This window comes from Drosophila biarmipes, unplaced genomic scaffold (assembly GCF_025231255.1).
Source record: "Drosophila biarmipes strain raj3 unplaced genomic scaffold, RU_DBia_V1.1 ptg000005l, whole genome shotgun sequence".
Taxonomy (NCBI): domain Eukaryota; kingdom Metazoa; phylum Arthropoda; class Insecta; order Diptera; family Drosophilidae; genus Drosophila; species Drosophila biarmipes.
The window spans coordinates 2,140,250-2,157,864 of NW_026114527.1; the positions used below are offsets into that span (position 1 = coordinate 2,140,250).

The window sequence follows — 17,615 nt, forward strand, 5'->3', positions numbered from 1 at the left end:
AGCAGTAAAAATAGAATCGAAGACAAAGCTAATTTTATAATTTTTAATTCATTTATCATCTTCTTACTGTCAATTATTTGTTAACATCGAAAAACTACAAAATTTACATATAAGCGTCTTAATTTTTTACCTAAATAAAAAAAAAATTTTCACCACTGAAATAATTCTGAAGTCGTAAATAAAACACAATTTAATTGAAAAGCTTGAATGTCGTCATATCCAAACAAATCCCAAATAACTATATATATATATAGTTCATATATGTCAAACATCCCAACGGTTTCGTACGGGTATGTCTAATTCTAATATCCCTTAGATACCCGAATAAATGCGAAAAACAGTATAAGGGGATGACAGTTGGTGCGTTCTGTGAATATGTTATAAGGTTTATAATCCATATCAACCCTACAGGACTTACAGAATATTGCTGATCGTCATTCAATGTTTTTACGTGATAATTTTTTTCAGTTGGTAGTTAATATTCTTTAAAGTCCGCCATCCTTAAGAACTCTCGATTTTTGAATTTTAAAAAAAGAAATAAATAGAATATTGGCAAACTGTATAACATATAATTTTCGTTGAAGTATTCAACAATTGTCAAGGTATGAATATTTTAAAAGTTTGTTATGTTTTTTGAACATAATCATTTGTTTACTGTGAATAAATTTAAAAAATGGTTAGTGAGCAAACCGAGTGTGCTAGATTCTTACGTACGTTTGTACAAATTTTATGATCATTTAGCACTCAAAGAGTGCAGTGTAATATAAACAAATCTATTATTTGCCAAGGTTTATTGCATTGCAAGTACACACATACTTTGTACACACATACTTTGGTTGTTTGTGTGTATGCTATATTGCAAGGCTGACAAAAGCTACATTTAATCATATGTTTTTTTTGTGTCAGAAATTTCTTTTAACCAAACACAGTTGGGTTAGTGTATTGTTGTACGTAAGAATCACAACGGTTTTTGGTTGGAAAATGTATCTATGACACCCCCAAATTAAATATGTTCGCAATGACATGAAGATCTACATATACCTACGTATACATGAGCATTTTTGGTGTTTTATACATTCATATGTAAATTTTGGGTGGTCTTAAATTATGGTGTCTTAAATTAACAGATGCAAAATCCAAAAATGTCTCACACTTTCAGTAAAAATAACTCGCACAATACCTAAAAATTTGAATTATTTTCTTAATTTGTTAACTTTTTGTTTGCCATGATATTTCAATGGAAATACCGGTTGATTTTTATACCTTTGCAGAGGGTAAAAAGTTTGCAACGCAGTGAATGAGACGTTTCCGACCCCATAAATTCTTGATCAGCATCACTAGGCGAGTCAATCTAGCCATGTCCATCTGTCCGTCAGCGTGTCCATCTGTCCGTCAGCCTGCCCATCTGTCCGTCAGCCTGTCCATCTGTCCGTCCGTTTCTACGAAAACTAGTCTCTCTTAAGCTATGTAAGGTGTAATCTGATAGTCGAAGCACTCTACTATATCTTATTATTCCCATAGGAATGATCAGAAAACAACATTAAAAAATTTTTTTTTCTTGGATGCTTTTTAATTAATAATCTCCTATGCTTGGGAATTACTTTTTTTTTTTAATTTTTCTCAATTTCGGATCAAATTTTATTAAAATTGTTGCGTATAAAAAAGACCTGACCTTTTCAACTTATTTTATTTCGGGAAATTTGTGTGAAAATAATTTAAAAAAATGATATCATCGGTGTTTTTTAACATATATTCTCCTAAGCTTTTTTATTTATCAAAATCGGATGACTATACCATGTACTTGTCATATGGGTGGGAAAATAATATGAAACAAATTATAGCTTCGGTGTTTTTGACATATTCGTTAATATTGGAAATATAATTCTTAATATTTTTAGAAATTTCGAATTAAAATTAATAAAAACTCTAACATTTTGGTGTCAAAGAAACGGCCAGAGAAATAATAAAATAATTTTTTTTAATCTTGCAACAATTTTTAAAAATTTGAGTGTTTTATACCTGCAAGGATATACAAACATTGGCTTGCCGGATGTTTTATGTAATTCAGAAAGGATATTAGGGGGGTCCTCCCTTGCTAAAGTAGTTTTTCTAAGTAAAAAAAAAAAATTAAACGGGTATGTATGGGTTGGAAAAAATAATAGAAACGCGGTTGTATTTTGTCGAAATCTGTGGTTATTCTTCGTTTAAACTCAAATAAAAGGTATTGTTTTCAGTATTTTTATTACAAGGAGTGTTATTATAGCAATTTTTTGTTCAATTTATCATTTAATATTGTTAAAAGCTTCAAAATGGGTCGTGGAAAACATTGCACCATAGTAGAGAGGAATCTAATTCTCAAATTAAAGGCTGAAGGGACAAATTGCAAAACTATTAGAATGCTCAAAAAAAAAAGTGTTTTCTGGTATCCACTATCAAGCTGAACAGGAGAAACGTGGAAGAAAGCGACCCACTTCTACAAAATTTGACACGAGCCTTATAAGGAAGTCGAAAAAGGAGCCATTTCTTTCTTCGAAGGATTTTAAAAACTACATGAACGCATCCGTAACGAGTCGCACCATTCGCAACAGACTGATTGAGCACGGCTTAAAAGCGCATTCATCAAGAGTTCCTTTTATGAGCAAGAGGCATACAGAAAGGCGACTCTGCTTTGCCAAAAACCACCAGACCCGAACTGGAAAAATGTCCTTTGCTCCGATGAAACAAAAATTGATTTGTTTTGATCTGATGATAGACCCCATGTAAGACGCCCAAAAAACACAGCATTCGATCCCAAATACACCATAAAGACTATTAAACACGGAGGTGGCAATGTAATGCTATGGGGGTTTTCTTTTCATTCTCTTCGTCAGGTGTTGGTCCACTTTATTGGATACAAGGCAGTATGTGTGCTACAGACTATGTAAACATAATGAAGGAGGTTATGTTACCATATGCGGAAGATGAAATGCCTTTAAAGTGGGAATTTATGCAGGATAATGATCCCAAACACACATCGAAGCTGGCGAAAAAGTGGCTCCAGGACAATAAAGTCCACGTTATGGATTGGCCAGCTCAGTCACCCGACTTAAACCCCATTGAGCATTTGTGGGGCATTCTAAAAAAACGTTTAAGTGGTTTTCAAACTAAAAAATAAGGAGCATTTGTGGGAGAAAGTTCAGAAAGAGTGGTACTCCATTGAGCCAACAACAACAAAATATTAAAACTAAAAACATTTCATGGTAAATTTTGCTAATCTCGTCAATTTGGATAAAGATTAGTCATTTAGTTTCTATTTTTATTTTCAGGTCAAAAACATAAAATTTAACTTTAGTTAAATTTTTTAGCTAAATCAATGAAGTTAAATGAATTTTTGTTTTCTAGTATGTAAGATAGATGTATATATATTAAAGAAAAATCAAAACTTCCACTCATTACAACGTTCCTTATTAAGAATACGTATTTAAACCCAAAGTGAAAATTCGTTTCTATTATTTTATCCATCACTGTATGTCTACATTCATTAATTTTTTTTTTTTTATAAAAATAATAAAACTTAATAAGTTAAAGGTTGTTAAAAAAAATACTCAGCTGGCTATCAGGATTCTGGCTACACGGGTGATGCGATTTGGAAAAATCAAAAAACATTTTAATCTGATTTGAAGAGTAATTAAAAATGAAGTTTTTACACGACATTTCATGTAGAATCCTGAAAAGCATTTTGGTATTTTAATTCTGGCCCTAGCGTAACATTTGCTGAATACGCCCTATACATTTTTTTATATCTTTTATCATTTTTGGATATCTTGATAGCCAGATAAAAAAATTTGGTTTTGAGAAAAACGCCTTTGAAAGAAATTGAATTGGTTGGGGAATGAGCATAAAGATTTAAGTAAAAAAAAGTTCACCATAATGTATGTATACGAATCCGATACAAGGTCTAAACTCGTCCCATATTTTACTTAAAACTGATAAAGTTCGTTTTATTTACCACTTTTTTGCTCAAAAGTGTACATAAGTGTAAGTGTACTTATGCAGAACATATTCTTATTTGAGAACATACACAATGAAGGCTTAACTTTCCCCCCTATGTTCATTATTGTGTCCCATAAAAATAATGAAATTAAATGGTCCTTGGTCCGTTTGCGGCACTCCTGTGGTAAGTAAAAAGTTCGGCCTTCAATCCCGACAAAGACCAGGATTTTCGTTGACTTTTCGGACTGTTTTGGATCTTCGCGGTCAGTAAATTTTTCTTGGTTGTCCCTTTTGCTTAATTTACTCCACTCTTACCTTATTTCTAATCCTTTGGAAATGTCACCGACTTGGCTTGATCTTCTCATAACTCTTGCCCAAGGCTATTAAAGGCTATTACTATTTGGTCTTAATAAAGCTGGAGAACGAGTTTTAGCTGCTCAAATGACAAATTTATGTTTTTGTGCTCCATTTTAAATTAAATGTTTGCGGCTTGGTAAGATATTGGCTTTTTCGGAAATCACTTTTTTTTACATGACTTAAGAAATACACACTCACTATGGACGTGTTGACAAAGCGCACCAGGGTGTGCGGAGGCGACTACTATACATACGAGGGTGGTCCGATAAGTACTTAGCCTCCAATAGAAAAACGACAATTTTGGAAAAGTGGTTTATTTTTTACCATAATCTCCTTTTAGCTCGATACACTTGACCCGATGCTCCAACTTCTTTAACCCGTCTGCAAAATACGTTTTCTCGAGGTCTGCAAAATAAGCCTCTGTGGCGGCGACGACCTTCTCCGCAAATTTCTGCCCAGCGAGTGACATTTTCATGTTTGGAAACAAAAAGAAGTCACACTGAGCCAAATCTGGAGAATATGGTGTATGGGGTAGCAGTTCGTAGAACAATTGGACCAATTTGGCCTTGGCGAGGGCGGAAGTGTGAGCCGTTGCGTTGTTATAATGGAAGGGCACTTATACATATGTTCTGCAATTCGTCGGCGAATCGGCCCAATAATTTGGCATCGTACGCCCTGTGACCGTTTTTTCCTTCTCCAGGTAGTCGATGTAGATCACACCTGCTCTGAAGTGGTCTCATGGTTTGTTGTCCAGAGTGAGCAAACGCGGCACCTATCAGCCGACAGCTGCGCAATTTCCCTTCCAAAAACAAGAATCGAATCGCAGACCGATATTGTTCTTTCTACATTCTTCTAAAATCCGCAGACACGTTCGATTCTACACGCAGTCAAAACTAAACTATGAGTCCGATTCGGCTGAAATTTTGACAGTAGCCGTCTACGAGAATGCACTACACGATAGTGACGCCATAGGGCGCTGAAGCTATATAAGCATCAAAGAAATATTGGAATGCGCCACCTACCACCTATTTCGGTATATGTTATGTGGGCGTCAGACAGTTTCAAGCGTTTTAGCATATTGGCAGCGTTCAAGTGGGTGTGGCAAACATTTTGTTAGGTCAATCGAAAGGTAATAATGAGAAAAATACATTCTAGAAAAAATAAAAGTACTAGCATGATAACTGTGGCCACCACAGTGTTGAGCGGTTGGTGACCGTGTCAATTTTTTTTGAGCCGACCATAAAATATTACTTTTAAAGAGTAAAACATTTTTCTTTATCAACTATACCCAAAAATAAATATGAAATTTATTTCCGTTCATTTTACTTGTGGATTGAGAATTACATTTTTTTTTACAGTAATCTATGTTAAATGTTGTGAAAAAAACAATATTTTTGGAGAGATAAGATTTCAGATCCAGATAGCACCAGAGAAGAGGGTTTTGCATAAGAAATGGAAGCTATTGAGGAATCAGATGAGGAGTTATTAAAAGCTTATAGGAAATTTAATATCAACAAAGATAATGAGTTAGAAGAATATATTACGTTGACCGGTCAGTGGAAGCAGTTGTTCAAGGTGACTGTTTAGACAGCACTTAACCAACAATATTAAGCATTTAAATAAAAATCTTAGAACCCTCAGAACAAATAAATGGGTTAAGGGCTAGAGGATCAAAAGACGCCGCCCTAGCAGCCACCTTTTCACGGCACACCAACGAAAAATCACCAACCCCCAAAATCCAATCTGGCGGCAAAGCCAAAATTCTAAAAAAAAACAAAATTGTAACTGTGTAAACGCTAGCTTAAGGCAGCAAAGTTTTTCCCAATGAAAGTCGATCATTTCTTGCGGACCCGGCAGACGACATATTCCTATAAATGATGTAAGGGAAATGCCCCGATTAACAGGCAAAAAGGGAATATCACAATATGTGAATACACTGATGACTATGACAATAATGCTCAAGACAATATGGAAGAATTCGGAAATGATTTACAACCAACCAAAAAATATGTAAGCTTAAGGATTGTAGGGAAATCGATTCGACAATAAATACAGGTGCATCGAAAAATTATCTAAAACCAACCAGAGATACGTTTTGTGGACTTATCCTCTAAAAGCTCAACAAAATTTAAAATAAACTTTTTTAACAAAAGTCCGCATTTTTATTCCCATTACTTGCGAAAAGCCGTATCGCCCTCAGTTTTTATGATACAAAAAATTTTAGCTGAAATGTATTTGTCTTATCAATACCTATCGATTGATCAAAAAAAAAACGTGACACGCCCACTCTAATTTCTAGCAGACGGAATTAACAGAAAATAAAGGCCAGGATGAAAATAGCAACAAAAAAAATCTCCTTATCGATTTTAGGAAACTAAATCAGAAAACGATCGAACGATGATACATCAATCGAAAGGTATTGGAAAATCTAAAAGAATTGCAGACAAAGCCTTTAAAAAATACATTGGTGTGGGAGAGTGAAGTGTAAAAGTTAAAATTTGGAAATTTTATCTGTGGGGCCGGTGGTAATAATTACCGCTCGCTATCAACCTAGTTTTTATTCTTAATTAAAACACGCGTCGCGTGACACCTTAACTGTCAAAAGTAATAGCAAGATTTTCGACGTCCTCTCGAATTAGCTCAGTATAAGAAACATTATGTCTACCACTTTTGGAAAAACTAGTTTGGCGAATAACAGCTATAAATAGCAAAATTTTTTATACGAAAATCTTGTGAACTACTGAAGCTACAGGCTTGTGCTATATGTTGTTGGAAAGGTATTTCGAAATACTAAGTACGCCTTTTAAACAGGATTTGGGTAAATACCACCGTTTTAAAATTATGCTCCAAAGTTTTTTATTTAATTTTTATAGATTTTTTTTTTGATTTTTCAAAAACGGCTCTAACGATTTCAAATAAAATTTTAACGTGTATAGCCTAGAGATTTCTCAACTTTTGGTATACGTCATATTTTTGTAAAAATAGCTGTTTCAAAGTAAATAATGAAAAAAATGGCCACTTTGACCACTTCAGAGCACCTAACCTTGCATTCACTTTTTTTGTGCATATCCAAACTCTACTCGAAGGTCCTGGAAATTTAAGATAATGACACGCTGCTATTCAATATGCTTGTATTTCTGTACAATTTTCATAAAGCGTGCCGAGTCTAAAAAAATTAAGAAAATGTATTTATTTAGTAGAAAGTATAATATTCTACGAGTTATATTTTCGGCTAAAAAAAAACAGTTATTCATAGAATTTTTCATAAAAATTAAATAATTAAACGGGTTTTCTCAGTTTTATTACTTTGAACTCAACATCAATTTTGGCGGTTCTGTGGGCAATTGAAACTGACTGAAACATGAAATATATAAATATGAAATATATATTCACCGTTTATTTTGTGTGTTTTTAAAGAAAACAAGAAATGAAGTTACCTTCGGCAAGCCGAAGTTTCTACACCCTTGCAGTTATAAAAAATAATCAACGTTAGTAACACCATATTAATTTTTTAAGGAATTTTGCTAGCTTCAGTGATGTTTAAAAAAATTTTTTTATTATTCCTCTGACCGTTTCTTTGACAGCTTTATGTTAGAGTCGTCCGATCGCTCTTATGGCAGCTTTATAAAACATTCGTCCAATTTTAATAATATTAAATTTGAAATTCAGAACTGTTCAAAAAATGTTATTTCCAAGCTTAGAAGGTTAAACGTTAAAAAAAAAAACACCAAAGATATAATTTTTATAATATTTCCCCACCAATTTTCATATTGTTCATATGGAAACTATATGATATAGTCGTTCGATTTTGATAAAATTTAATTTGAAACTCACAACTAATTAAAAAGTCTTATTTAAAAAACATTGAAGATATAGTTCAAAATGTCATTGAAAGTAAAAATCCGTTCATACTTACGACTTCCAGGATCAGAATGGATCGAGGAGTGCAATGCACGGCTCCGGAAACGCATTTAATAAAACAGCTAAGTAATGAAGGCAAATCAGTGACTAAAAAACTAAATTAATGAATTGCTTAAAGAAAACAGGGTTTTTCGGGGTTCATTTCAGCGATAAAAGGGAGATACGAGGGAAAAAGCGACCCGCAACCAAAAGGTTTAACTTTTTATTAAAATGGTTTTGTGGGTTAAAGTGGTGCGAAATTATTTGGCTGCCTTAAATAACAAGGAAAACGACACGGAAATATGATTGATTGTGTTTTAACTTAATCTACTCCACACCACGAGTTATTGTCTCCTACCCGGCTGGAAAAGTACTAGTTTTTTCAAAGGCCTGGGAATGGACCAAGTTTAAAATGGAATTTAAAATAATCTCAGTCAATTTTTATCCTTTATATTGCTTATTATTTCATTTTGTAGAATTACAGTGAGATCTTAAGGTGGAAAACTCTAATAAGTCTATATAAATACTTTGAAATACATTTTTTATTCTCGCATACATTTATGATGCAAAAAACTACGACTTCAGAATGGTGACTGATCTGGCTTTACAAAAACTTCAGCCTAATGTATATACACTTTTGATCTCCACAGTAAAAATATAGCTAATATGTAATATATATAATTAATCTGATATTTTTTACAATAAATATAACATCAAATTAGTACTTTATATTTATAACTAGAATTTATTCTACTGAGGCTGTTACTTAAAATGGGAGATCGTGACATCCCGACCGTTCCTGTAACAACTTTAGCAGGTTTAACGAGCACTTCTGACTGTAAGTTATTCTTTTTCCATATCAAAAACATTAACCAATAATTTTATTTATTTCAAAACCAAGTGCTCAGCGAGTTACCAGTATCAGATTCGCTTTGGAGTGCAGCGTCATTAAACAAGTCTCTACTCTTCCATGCTTTGGTGGCTAACGAATCGAATAATTTACTTTCTGTCCGTGATGAAAATCTAGTTCGGCAATTGGTTTCTGCCATTGAAAGAACTAACTCTGACAATATGTTAGTATGGTTAATTTATCTACGTAAATTCTAAAATCATTTAAATACGTTTTTCAGAGAATTGAAATCACTTTATTTAATTGATGAACCAGGAGCTCACATTGGTAATTGCCCAGAGTTACTTCAGGGAATTTACAATTTTCGACCAGCGGTATTTAACACTTCATTAAAAATAAGTAAGCTAAAAAAACTATTGATATAGATTTATTGTACTAATATAATTCTAATAACAGTCTCTCCTGAACAACATACTTGCAATTCCTACCTATCACCGGAATGTAATACACCTAATATGCCATACATTAAGCAGTTTACCAGGTATTTAATATTATTTATTTTAAATTTTTGCTATATAAACTAATTACCAAATTTTATTTCCAATTTTAGTAAGACTACTGGTGACATTACTAAAGAATTTGCACAAATAAATATGAAGGGAAAGCCAATAGAAAATATTAAATTAAAAAGCACCACTATAAACGCAGATCGAAATCAGAATAAAAACCCCGCATTGCAGTCATTAATACAAGAGCAGTATTTTAGTAACCAACTAGAACTGCATTACAATACAAAATTTGATTTTAATCAATCATCAACAGAAGTTCGCCAATGCGTTCAATTCATTTCTGATGTTTTTCCACAAGCTTTAGAGTCGCAAAATTTTAGTTTAGAATCAGAAAATATTCAAAATATGTTGTATTTACAAAGCCAACCTATGAATGAAACTGAGACCACTCACATACAAAACTCTCCACCAGAATACATTAAAAAACAGCAAAAGGATGTGTTTGAATTGCCAGGAAGTACAAAATCAATTCTTTTTAAAAAAGGTGGTATTGCATATAGTTCTGAGCATCAACAAAACCCATATTCTTCAACAACTACATCAACATCAACTTCCTCAAGTGGCAAATCCCAAGTTCGGGTATGTATAAATCGTCTTAATATTGAAGACACTCGCCTTATGCAACAAAGTATTAAAAAGTTTGTACAAAAGTCACCGGAATTGGCTAGAAGTATGGGGTTACTACAAGAATCATCTCAGCTGCACCATGAAAATTTGAGTACAGTTACCGAGGAATCAGCAAAGGAGAGTAGAGCTGTCAGTACAACAAATACAGTCCACATTCCAATAGACACATTTTCTACTATAAAAGCTGATGAAACACGATTTTCCTCGAAACGAAAACTTGCCATATCAATTGGTGACATTCCACCGGAACAAATATGTAAGTATTATGATAAACAAGAAAGGAAATTAACTTAGGCAAGCTGAAGTTTGTATACCCTTGCAGTTATATAATAATCAAATTTAGTAAATAATTTATTCATTTTATTTTTTCACTAATTTCCAGATTGTTCCTATAACCGCTATATGATATAGTCGTCCGATCAAGCACCAAAGCTATAGTTTGTTATATATTATTTTCCCACCAATTTTCCGGTCGTTCGTATGACAGCTATATGATATAGTCCTCCGATTAAAAACTTATGAAAAAATGTTATTTCCAAGCATATAACCTATATGTTATAAAACACCAAAGATATAATTTTTTTATATTTTCCGATTAAATTTCCGATCGTTTCAATGACAGCTATATGATACAGTCGTCCGATTTTGATAAAATTTAATTCAAAATTGTAAACCAATTAAAAAATGTTATTTTCAAGCGTAGGAGGTTAAAAAAAACCGAATATATAATTTTTTCATATTATTTTACCACTAATTTTTCGACCGTATTTATGGCAGCCTTAAGATATAGTCGTCCGATTTTGATAAAATTTAATTCGAAATTCAGAACTAATTAAGAAATGTTATTTCCCAGCTTAGAAGGCACTCGACTATAGCGTTTTTCTTTGTTTAATATTATTTTCCCACCAATTTTTCGATCGTTTCTATGACAGCTATATGATAAATTTGAAATTCAGAACTGATTAAAAAATGTAATATCCAAGCTTACGAGGTTATATGTTTAAAAAACATCAAAGATATAATTTTTTTGTATTATTTTCCCACAAGTTTTTCAATCGTTCGTATTTAATCCAATTTTTATAAAATTTAACTCGAAATTCCGAACTATTTAAACAATTTTATTATCAAGCGCAGCAGGTTATATATTTATAAACATCATATATATATATATATATATTAAAATTTCTGAGTAATTTATAAATATAAAAATACTAACTTCTCTTTAATTTATAATATAGTCACTAAGCCCAAAATGCGAAGGATTGACAGAATAACTCCCATATCGAGCACAAAATGTTTGAAAGAGGAAATCACTAGGTCGCAAACATATCAACAGTTTATGCGTAATATGGATCAAATAATTGAAATATTAGACGATAGTGAATCTCCTAACTTTGACTCAGGTATGTAAAATCTTAATGTTATTTTTTTTTGAAAAATTTAATTTTTTAAAATGATATTTGGTTATTTATTGAATATAAATAATATATAAAATAAAAAAATATATATATAAAAAAAATAAATATAAAATAAAATATAAAGTATATACATATGTATATTAGGTTGTCAAAAATGCATATATATTGTTGAATTCATGAACAATTCAAATCAATTGTTCATAAAAGACACTTGTCGGAATAAGTATTTTGACGAAACAAATGTTTAATCACTCATCATTTGAACGAAATTCTTTTAACTTTTGTTATCAATTAAAAGGTAATTTAAATGCTGTTTGAAGGATACAACGGACGGAGAGGCATCCGATGTTCAGGCATAAGCTACGTTGTATTTGGTTCGTGGGATCTTGATAAGCATTTCTCTTTTCCAACATAACGAGAATAAATATTTAAAGTGCCTAAAAAATAATATTAACGCGTAAAGTTCATTAGTCGCCCGCCGCACTGCCCCACAAGCTTGGCTGTGTTTTGCCCATATTACCTTACCTTCCTTTCTCACATTCGTTTGTCAATGCGAAACTCGATCCACTATTGTTCAGAATGAGAAGCAGATATGGATAGCACCACTTTGGCAACTTCTGTTACTTGAATTTCTGGTCGCCGTAAAAGAGTACTAGTTTGCCGTTATTGGTAACTGGCTATAAAAACACAATTGAAACTCTCAATTTACAAATAGATGTTCAAAAGTTTTTCGAAAACTTCTCCATTCACCTTATTCTCTGAATTCCGTCCAATAGGCTGGAAAAAAGGGATGGCCTTTGAGAGACATTGGGGCTGCTCGATGAAGAAAAAGGCTGGGAAAATACTTATATATATAAGTATAAATAATTTATATATAACTACTAAGCATATAACGATATCAGTAGCTAAAAGCATAAATATAAAAACAAATATTTGCTTTTAAAAGACGAGATTGATATGTTTCCTCCTATTTTAAAGTCTTACTTGATTTAATTAAAAATAGTGATTTAGTATTTCTTCTAAGTTTTTTCGATCGGGCAAAATAAAATAAATTCTACAAAGCAATTTAAAATATCTATACTTTCCCGAACGCAGAGTTTTGCATATTTGCCGGCATGCATAGACTTTGTTGCTTATCTCGTTCATTCTGCTCACGTCATACAGGCACAGTTTGTACCATATTTCGGCCTTATCGGATGTAATAATAATAAATATAATACATATATCATAGGGTATTACAAAAAGGTAGTATTAATATTATACATACCCTTACCTGAAAATTAGATTAACCTCAATGCCGTACTCCTGTATAATCTCAAAAAAATTTTTTTCCTGTATACGATTGATTGAGCTTGACCATTTAATTACGATTTCAGGCTTATACCCAAAATGGATTTCTCAAATTCAGTCACTGCATCTATTTTAAGCGATATGAGCATCCTCTTAACGAACTCTATGTCCTCCTTGATCGCAATTTCGTTCGCTCGAAATTACTTTTCTACAAGTTCATTAAATAGGAAATTTTGCTTTTTTCATTTGGTTCCAGGTTTATTGGCTTATAATTTAGGCATATACAAAAGATTAAAATTATTATGCGAATTGTACGAGCGCACACATAAAAACAAGATACATGACGAAAGACCGGTTGCCGAATATTTACGACAAAAAGGGTCTCGAGTCAAAGCGTAACCTGACGCAGAAAACAAAATCTCACACCGGTTGAGTCAAGAGCAAGTCTGAGGCGAACGAAATGGCCATTTTTCCGTAAGCGAAAAAAGAGTAAAAGGCGTTGCTTAAAATAAAATTAATAAAGACATACTCACATGTAAAAGAGAACGCTATATTGTATTCCGTGACAACCGCTGTACTATAGGGACTTTGACCTGTTTTTGTCGCAAAAATTAATAACTCCTGAAATATGCAAGGTATTTTGATCCATTATTTTCCTAGTGGTAGGTACACCGTTAGATTTCATTTGGTAAAGTAAGTGTGTCACCAGATTCTGCTGTGTTTTCGTGCGTGATGTAGCCTATCTGATTTATAAATTTTGTTGCTACATGATATTAAATTTCTCTTGCAATAGAGACGCCATAGGGGGGTGAGGCTAAGTACTTATCGGACTGCTCTCGTCATAGTAACAACATAAATATTTTTTCAAAAATAAGTTTGCTTATATTTTTTATAATTTTGTACGAGCGCACACATAAAAACAAGATACATGACGAAAGACCGGTTGCCGAATATTTACGACAATGAGGAAAAAATAACTTGTATAAAATTTTTTTTTTTATCATTTTATTTTTTATAATTTTTGAAGGTGACAATGAGGGAAAATGTCAATGTATGAAAAATTTGTGCATAGTATAGGTGATCAACGTATAATTTAACAAAACAATTCTCTTTAGGCATTAATATCGGAAATTTGACACTGAGTTTAAAAACCGCTAGTCGAACGCCCACTCGTTATTTTCGAAAGTTTTATTGCTGATGATTGCGCTGTAAAACAATAAATGTTCTTATTCTTACGGCCTTCACAAAGAAAGAAAAGTTTTCGACTAATGGTAGCAATGAATGATTAGAAATAGCAGACACCACCTTGCGCTTACTGGCGGTTTCATTTTGATTTGACATTGTAGCCAAGTCCTGAATAACTGGCCTTCGAAGCTAAGCGACGTATTGAGATTTAAATTAGTCGGGACATCTCGCCAGACTGCGCTTGTAGGTGTCTGGACATCATTTCACAATTTTGCTAAGAGGTGGGCCGTACAGACTTCTAGTATTGGAATACCTAATGTATTGACTGGTGCAATCTTGGATTTGGCTGTTAGCAACCTAATTTACCTACAGAGAACAGGGGTAACTATATGGCAAATGAGTATTAACGAATCCGAGCCGCGTTGCAAAGTGGGTGGATCTTCGAGCTGTAGATTCTGGCCGTTGAAATTGAGCTAATCCTGTTTTGGACTCCAAGTGACCTGTCGTTCCTTGAGAATAAAATTCAACGCACGACGAAACGGAAGGCGGAATCTAAAATCTTGAAGATTTTCCCTCGCAATTTTCTTAACTCCTGGTTGGAATCGGCCCCTGTTAATAGGCCATCGACATAAAAATCATTTGATAGAGCCTGTGATGCTAAGGGGAGAGACTCGGAGTAGATCTTGGTAAGCTGCTTCAAACACCGTATTGCGAGGAAAAGATCACTTGCTGTGCCATACGTTACGGTGTTCAGCCGATAAATTTGTAGAGTCTTGCGGGTTTTAATGCCATATTATTAATTGGCACTTGCTGTGCCTCATCTAATACCACTTAGTATCGTATAGTTGTAGGCCCAACTGTATCGTTGGCCCTACCAAGATAATTTCTTTTAAGTAAATTTGAGAAGTAGTTATGCACGACGCTATGAATACGACTCTTAATTTAGTCTGAGAGCTTTTAGGTTGGAGAACGCACTGATTTGATGTATTAATAATGCGGCTCGTTGGGTATCCTATTATCTGTAGCTTCCAAGCGACCGAGAGCTTAATATTTCTTCATGACACAGGGTATACACTGAATGATTGTTGGGTTCACTTTTATACGCCGCTCTAAGGACAGAAAGCATCATCGTGCTCTTTCATAATGCGACACGAAGGACTCGATTTGAAGACAGGCGAACTATAATTTTAACCGTAGAGTCAAACGAGACTAACACCGCCAACGATTTTTCACTCAACACTTGGGATATACAGCTGTGATTTCGATAAATCAGGTATTTTTTCGATTTCCATTCTATATGATATATTCAAGACAAATTCTAAAAACCTGATCCAGGCATGTAGAGGACCCACCCAAAATGTATAGCTTCAAGCTTGGGAGCAAAAATTCTTGGTTTCTAGTACTTCTGTTGATGTGACACCACCAGTTGGTACGTTTAGTACTTTCCAATCAATGAGTGACATATGCATTTTAAAGGTTACTGCCACATCATAAGCCTCATCCAGTTTATAGGAAAACGTTTTCAGATTATTAATTTAAAAGTCTAGCTGATTTTTTCCATAACAACTTGAATTTTTAGCGGCCTGTAAAATCAAATAGACTGCGTTGTTTTGTTAACTCAGATGTTTCGCTGAAATGAGTCAATCATTTTTATGGGTATAACAGAAGTAACAAGTATCTGGTGTAAGTTGACTCGGTTTTTGCACTTGAAGTGCTTTCTTAATTCCGTTGTGTTTTCAGGTGCTATAATCGTTTCTGGCAGGACCAGAGCCACGTTCCTATTACATTGCTCCTTATCGGAAAGTGATGCCAATTTCCTTTTTCATCTTGGCCCTGCGTTTGTATACGACAACGTTGGGCGTCCAGGTTGTCTTACGGTTTTCTTTTAAAGAAATTGATATTTTTAACGACATCCATTTAGCATGCTTTGACTTAAAACGATCTACCATATAGTTACATTTGGGAAGTTTTTCTTTCAAAAGGATTAAAAATGATTTTTTTTATTTATATCTACTCTTTTTTCATCTGCCATGTGGTATTTGGTCACTTTTTTGTAAATTCAATCAGACACAATTGATGCGATTGTTGCTGCCCCAAATATCGAAAAGATCGCTATGGCGAAAAGTCCCTGAATATTGTGGATTTGTAAGAAAAGGGGGACGAACGGGAAAAATGCTAATTAATATTAATTAGCGCTGAAAAACGAAAACGTCTTTAACTTAAGGAAGCACTTACCTGACTTTTTTTTCTAAAAATATAACTTTTATTAATAAATTCAAATGTGTCGCAGCGCACAATTTAAACAGCCGCTACTTCTCTTTTTGGTATCTTTTTAAACATAACGGAGAGACGCATAAAAGAGCACAAGCCGAAGGTTGCTCTCTGAGAGCAACAAGCCGAAGGTTGCTCTCTGAAAACGGAGGGCAGGCAGATTTTCAGACACAGAAAGAGAGGGTATTATCCGAAGATCTGCCTCTCTTTTTGCCGAACGCGCGTTCGTCGGAAGTCTTCTACGCTGCTCCGAATTCTCTGCTGACGTTGACAGCAGCATACAGTTTTAGACAGAAAAAAAAAACAACAGCTTTTTGCGCTCGGACATGTCCCGGCGTCCAACCAAAACCAAAATACCAAACATTAACAAATAAAAATTTTGACTTTATGCCAAAAAATCCGACTTTTGGACCATAGTGCATTTTACCAAAAAACTAAAATGTTTATTTTTCGCTTATCAAAATGTTAGGGAACTAAATATGAAGCTACCCATCCATTATGCTAACTCCTCTGCATTCACTGAAGATATTTAAGCTTTTACGGAAACTCTGAAACCAGAGATATCTGACTAAAGTTCTGTCAAAAAACATTAATACTTATAGGACAGATCGTAGGGGGCGGTGTGCTGATCGCTGTTACCTAACATCCCAGCCTAACCTCCAAGAGAATATTCCGATATTCCTAATGAAATTGAATTTGTTAATGTGAAAGTTTCCTTGCAACCTTATCTATTTTTGTAACGTGTTCTTATATTTCACCTGGCTCTGATCTAGTAATTTATAATTTATATATATATACATAAAACACCATCTGTCTGCAATAAAATCAGTTTTATCCCTTCTTTCTAACAGAGATCTTTTGATTGTATTGAGTCTCCTCCTACTGACTCAATTAGTATAGCGACTATACTTTCTCCGTCCAAGATTTTGTGGATGGCCTTTTAGAATTATCGTTAGGAAAAGCAAAAAGGCTTTATACGAAATTGCTTAAATAGACAAATCGACTTGTGTTTGTTTCAGACCCGTTTGAAGTCTCGGTATATAGAATTGACGCTCTTGTTGTACCTGAAAACCGATATAATCCAACAATGGATTTAACAATTTGCCTGCCCTGCTCTGATACCCTCTCTCCTTCAGTTTCTCCAACTAAAATTACATGTTTTGGTTAATTTTCTCA

At 33.6% G+C, this 17,615-nt stretch overlaps 1 protein-coding gene across 12 annotated transcripts in view; it reads left to right on the forward strand.

Annotated features, from left to right (window-relative positions):
- The first annotated feature begins 443 nt into the window (after positions 1-443).
- The window catches only part of LOC108035838 (nipped-B protein), a 136,522-nt gene continuing 119,350 nt past the window's right edge, over positions 444-17,615 (forward strand). For 8 of the 12 annotated variants that reach the window (XM_050889715.1, XM_050889714.1, XM_050889717.1 and 5 more), the window contains exons 1-6: positions 8,972-9,067; positions 9,131-9,302; positions 9,360-9,478; positions 9,536-9,620; positions 9,690-10,531; positions 11,514-11,678. In XM_050889715.1, coding sequence (XP_050745672.1) covers positions 9,001-9,067; positions 9,131-9,302; positions 9,360-9,478; positions 9,536-9,620; positions 9,690-10,531; positions 11,514-11,678 — 1,450 coding nt within the window. In that variant the 5' untranslated portion in view covers positions 8,972-9,000. Of the gene's footprint in view, positions 603-8,951; positions 9,068-9,130; positions 9,303-9,359; positions 9,479-9,535; positions 9,621-9,689; positions 10,532-11,513; positions 11,679-17,615 lie in introns of those variants that run through there. The other 4 variants (XM_044091400.2, XM_044091401.2, XM_044091397.2 and 1 more) reach the window with 4 other exon arrangements.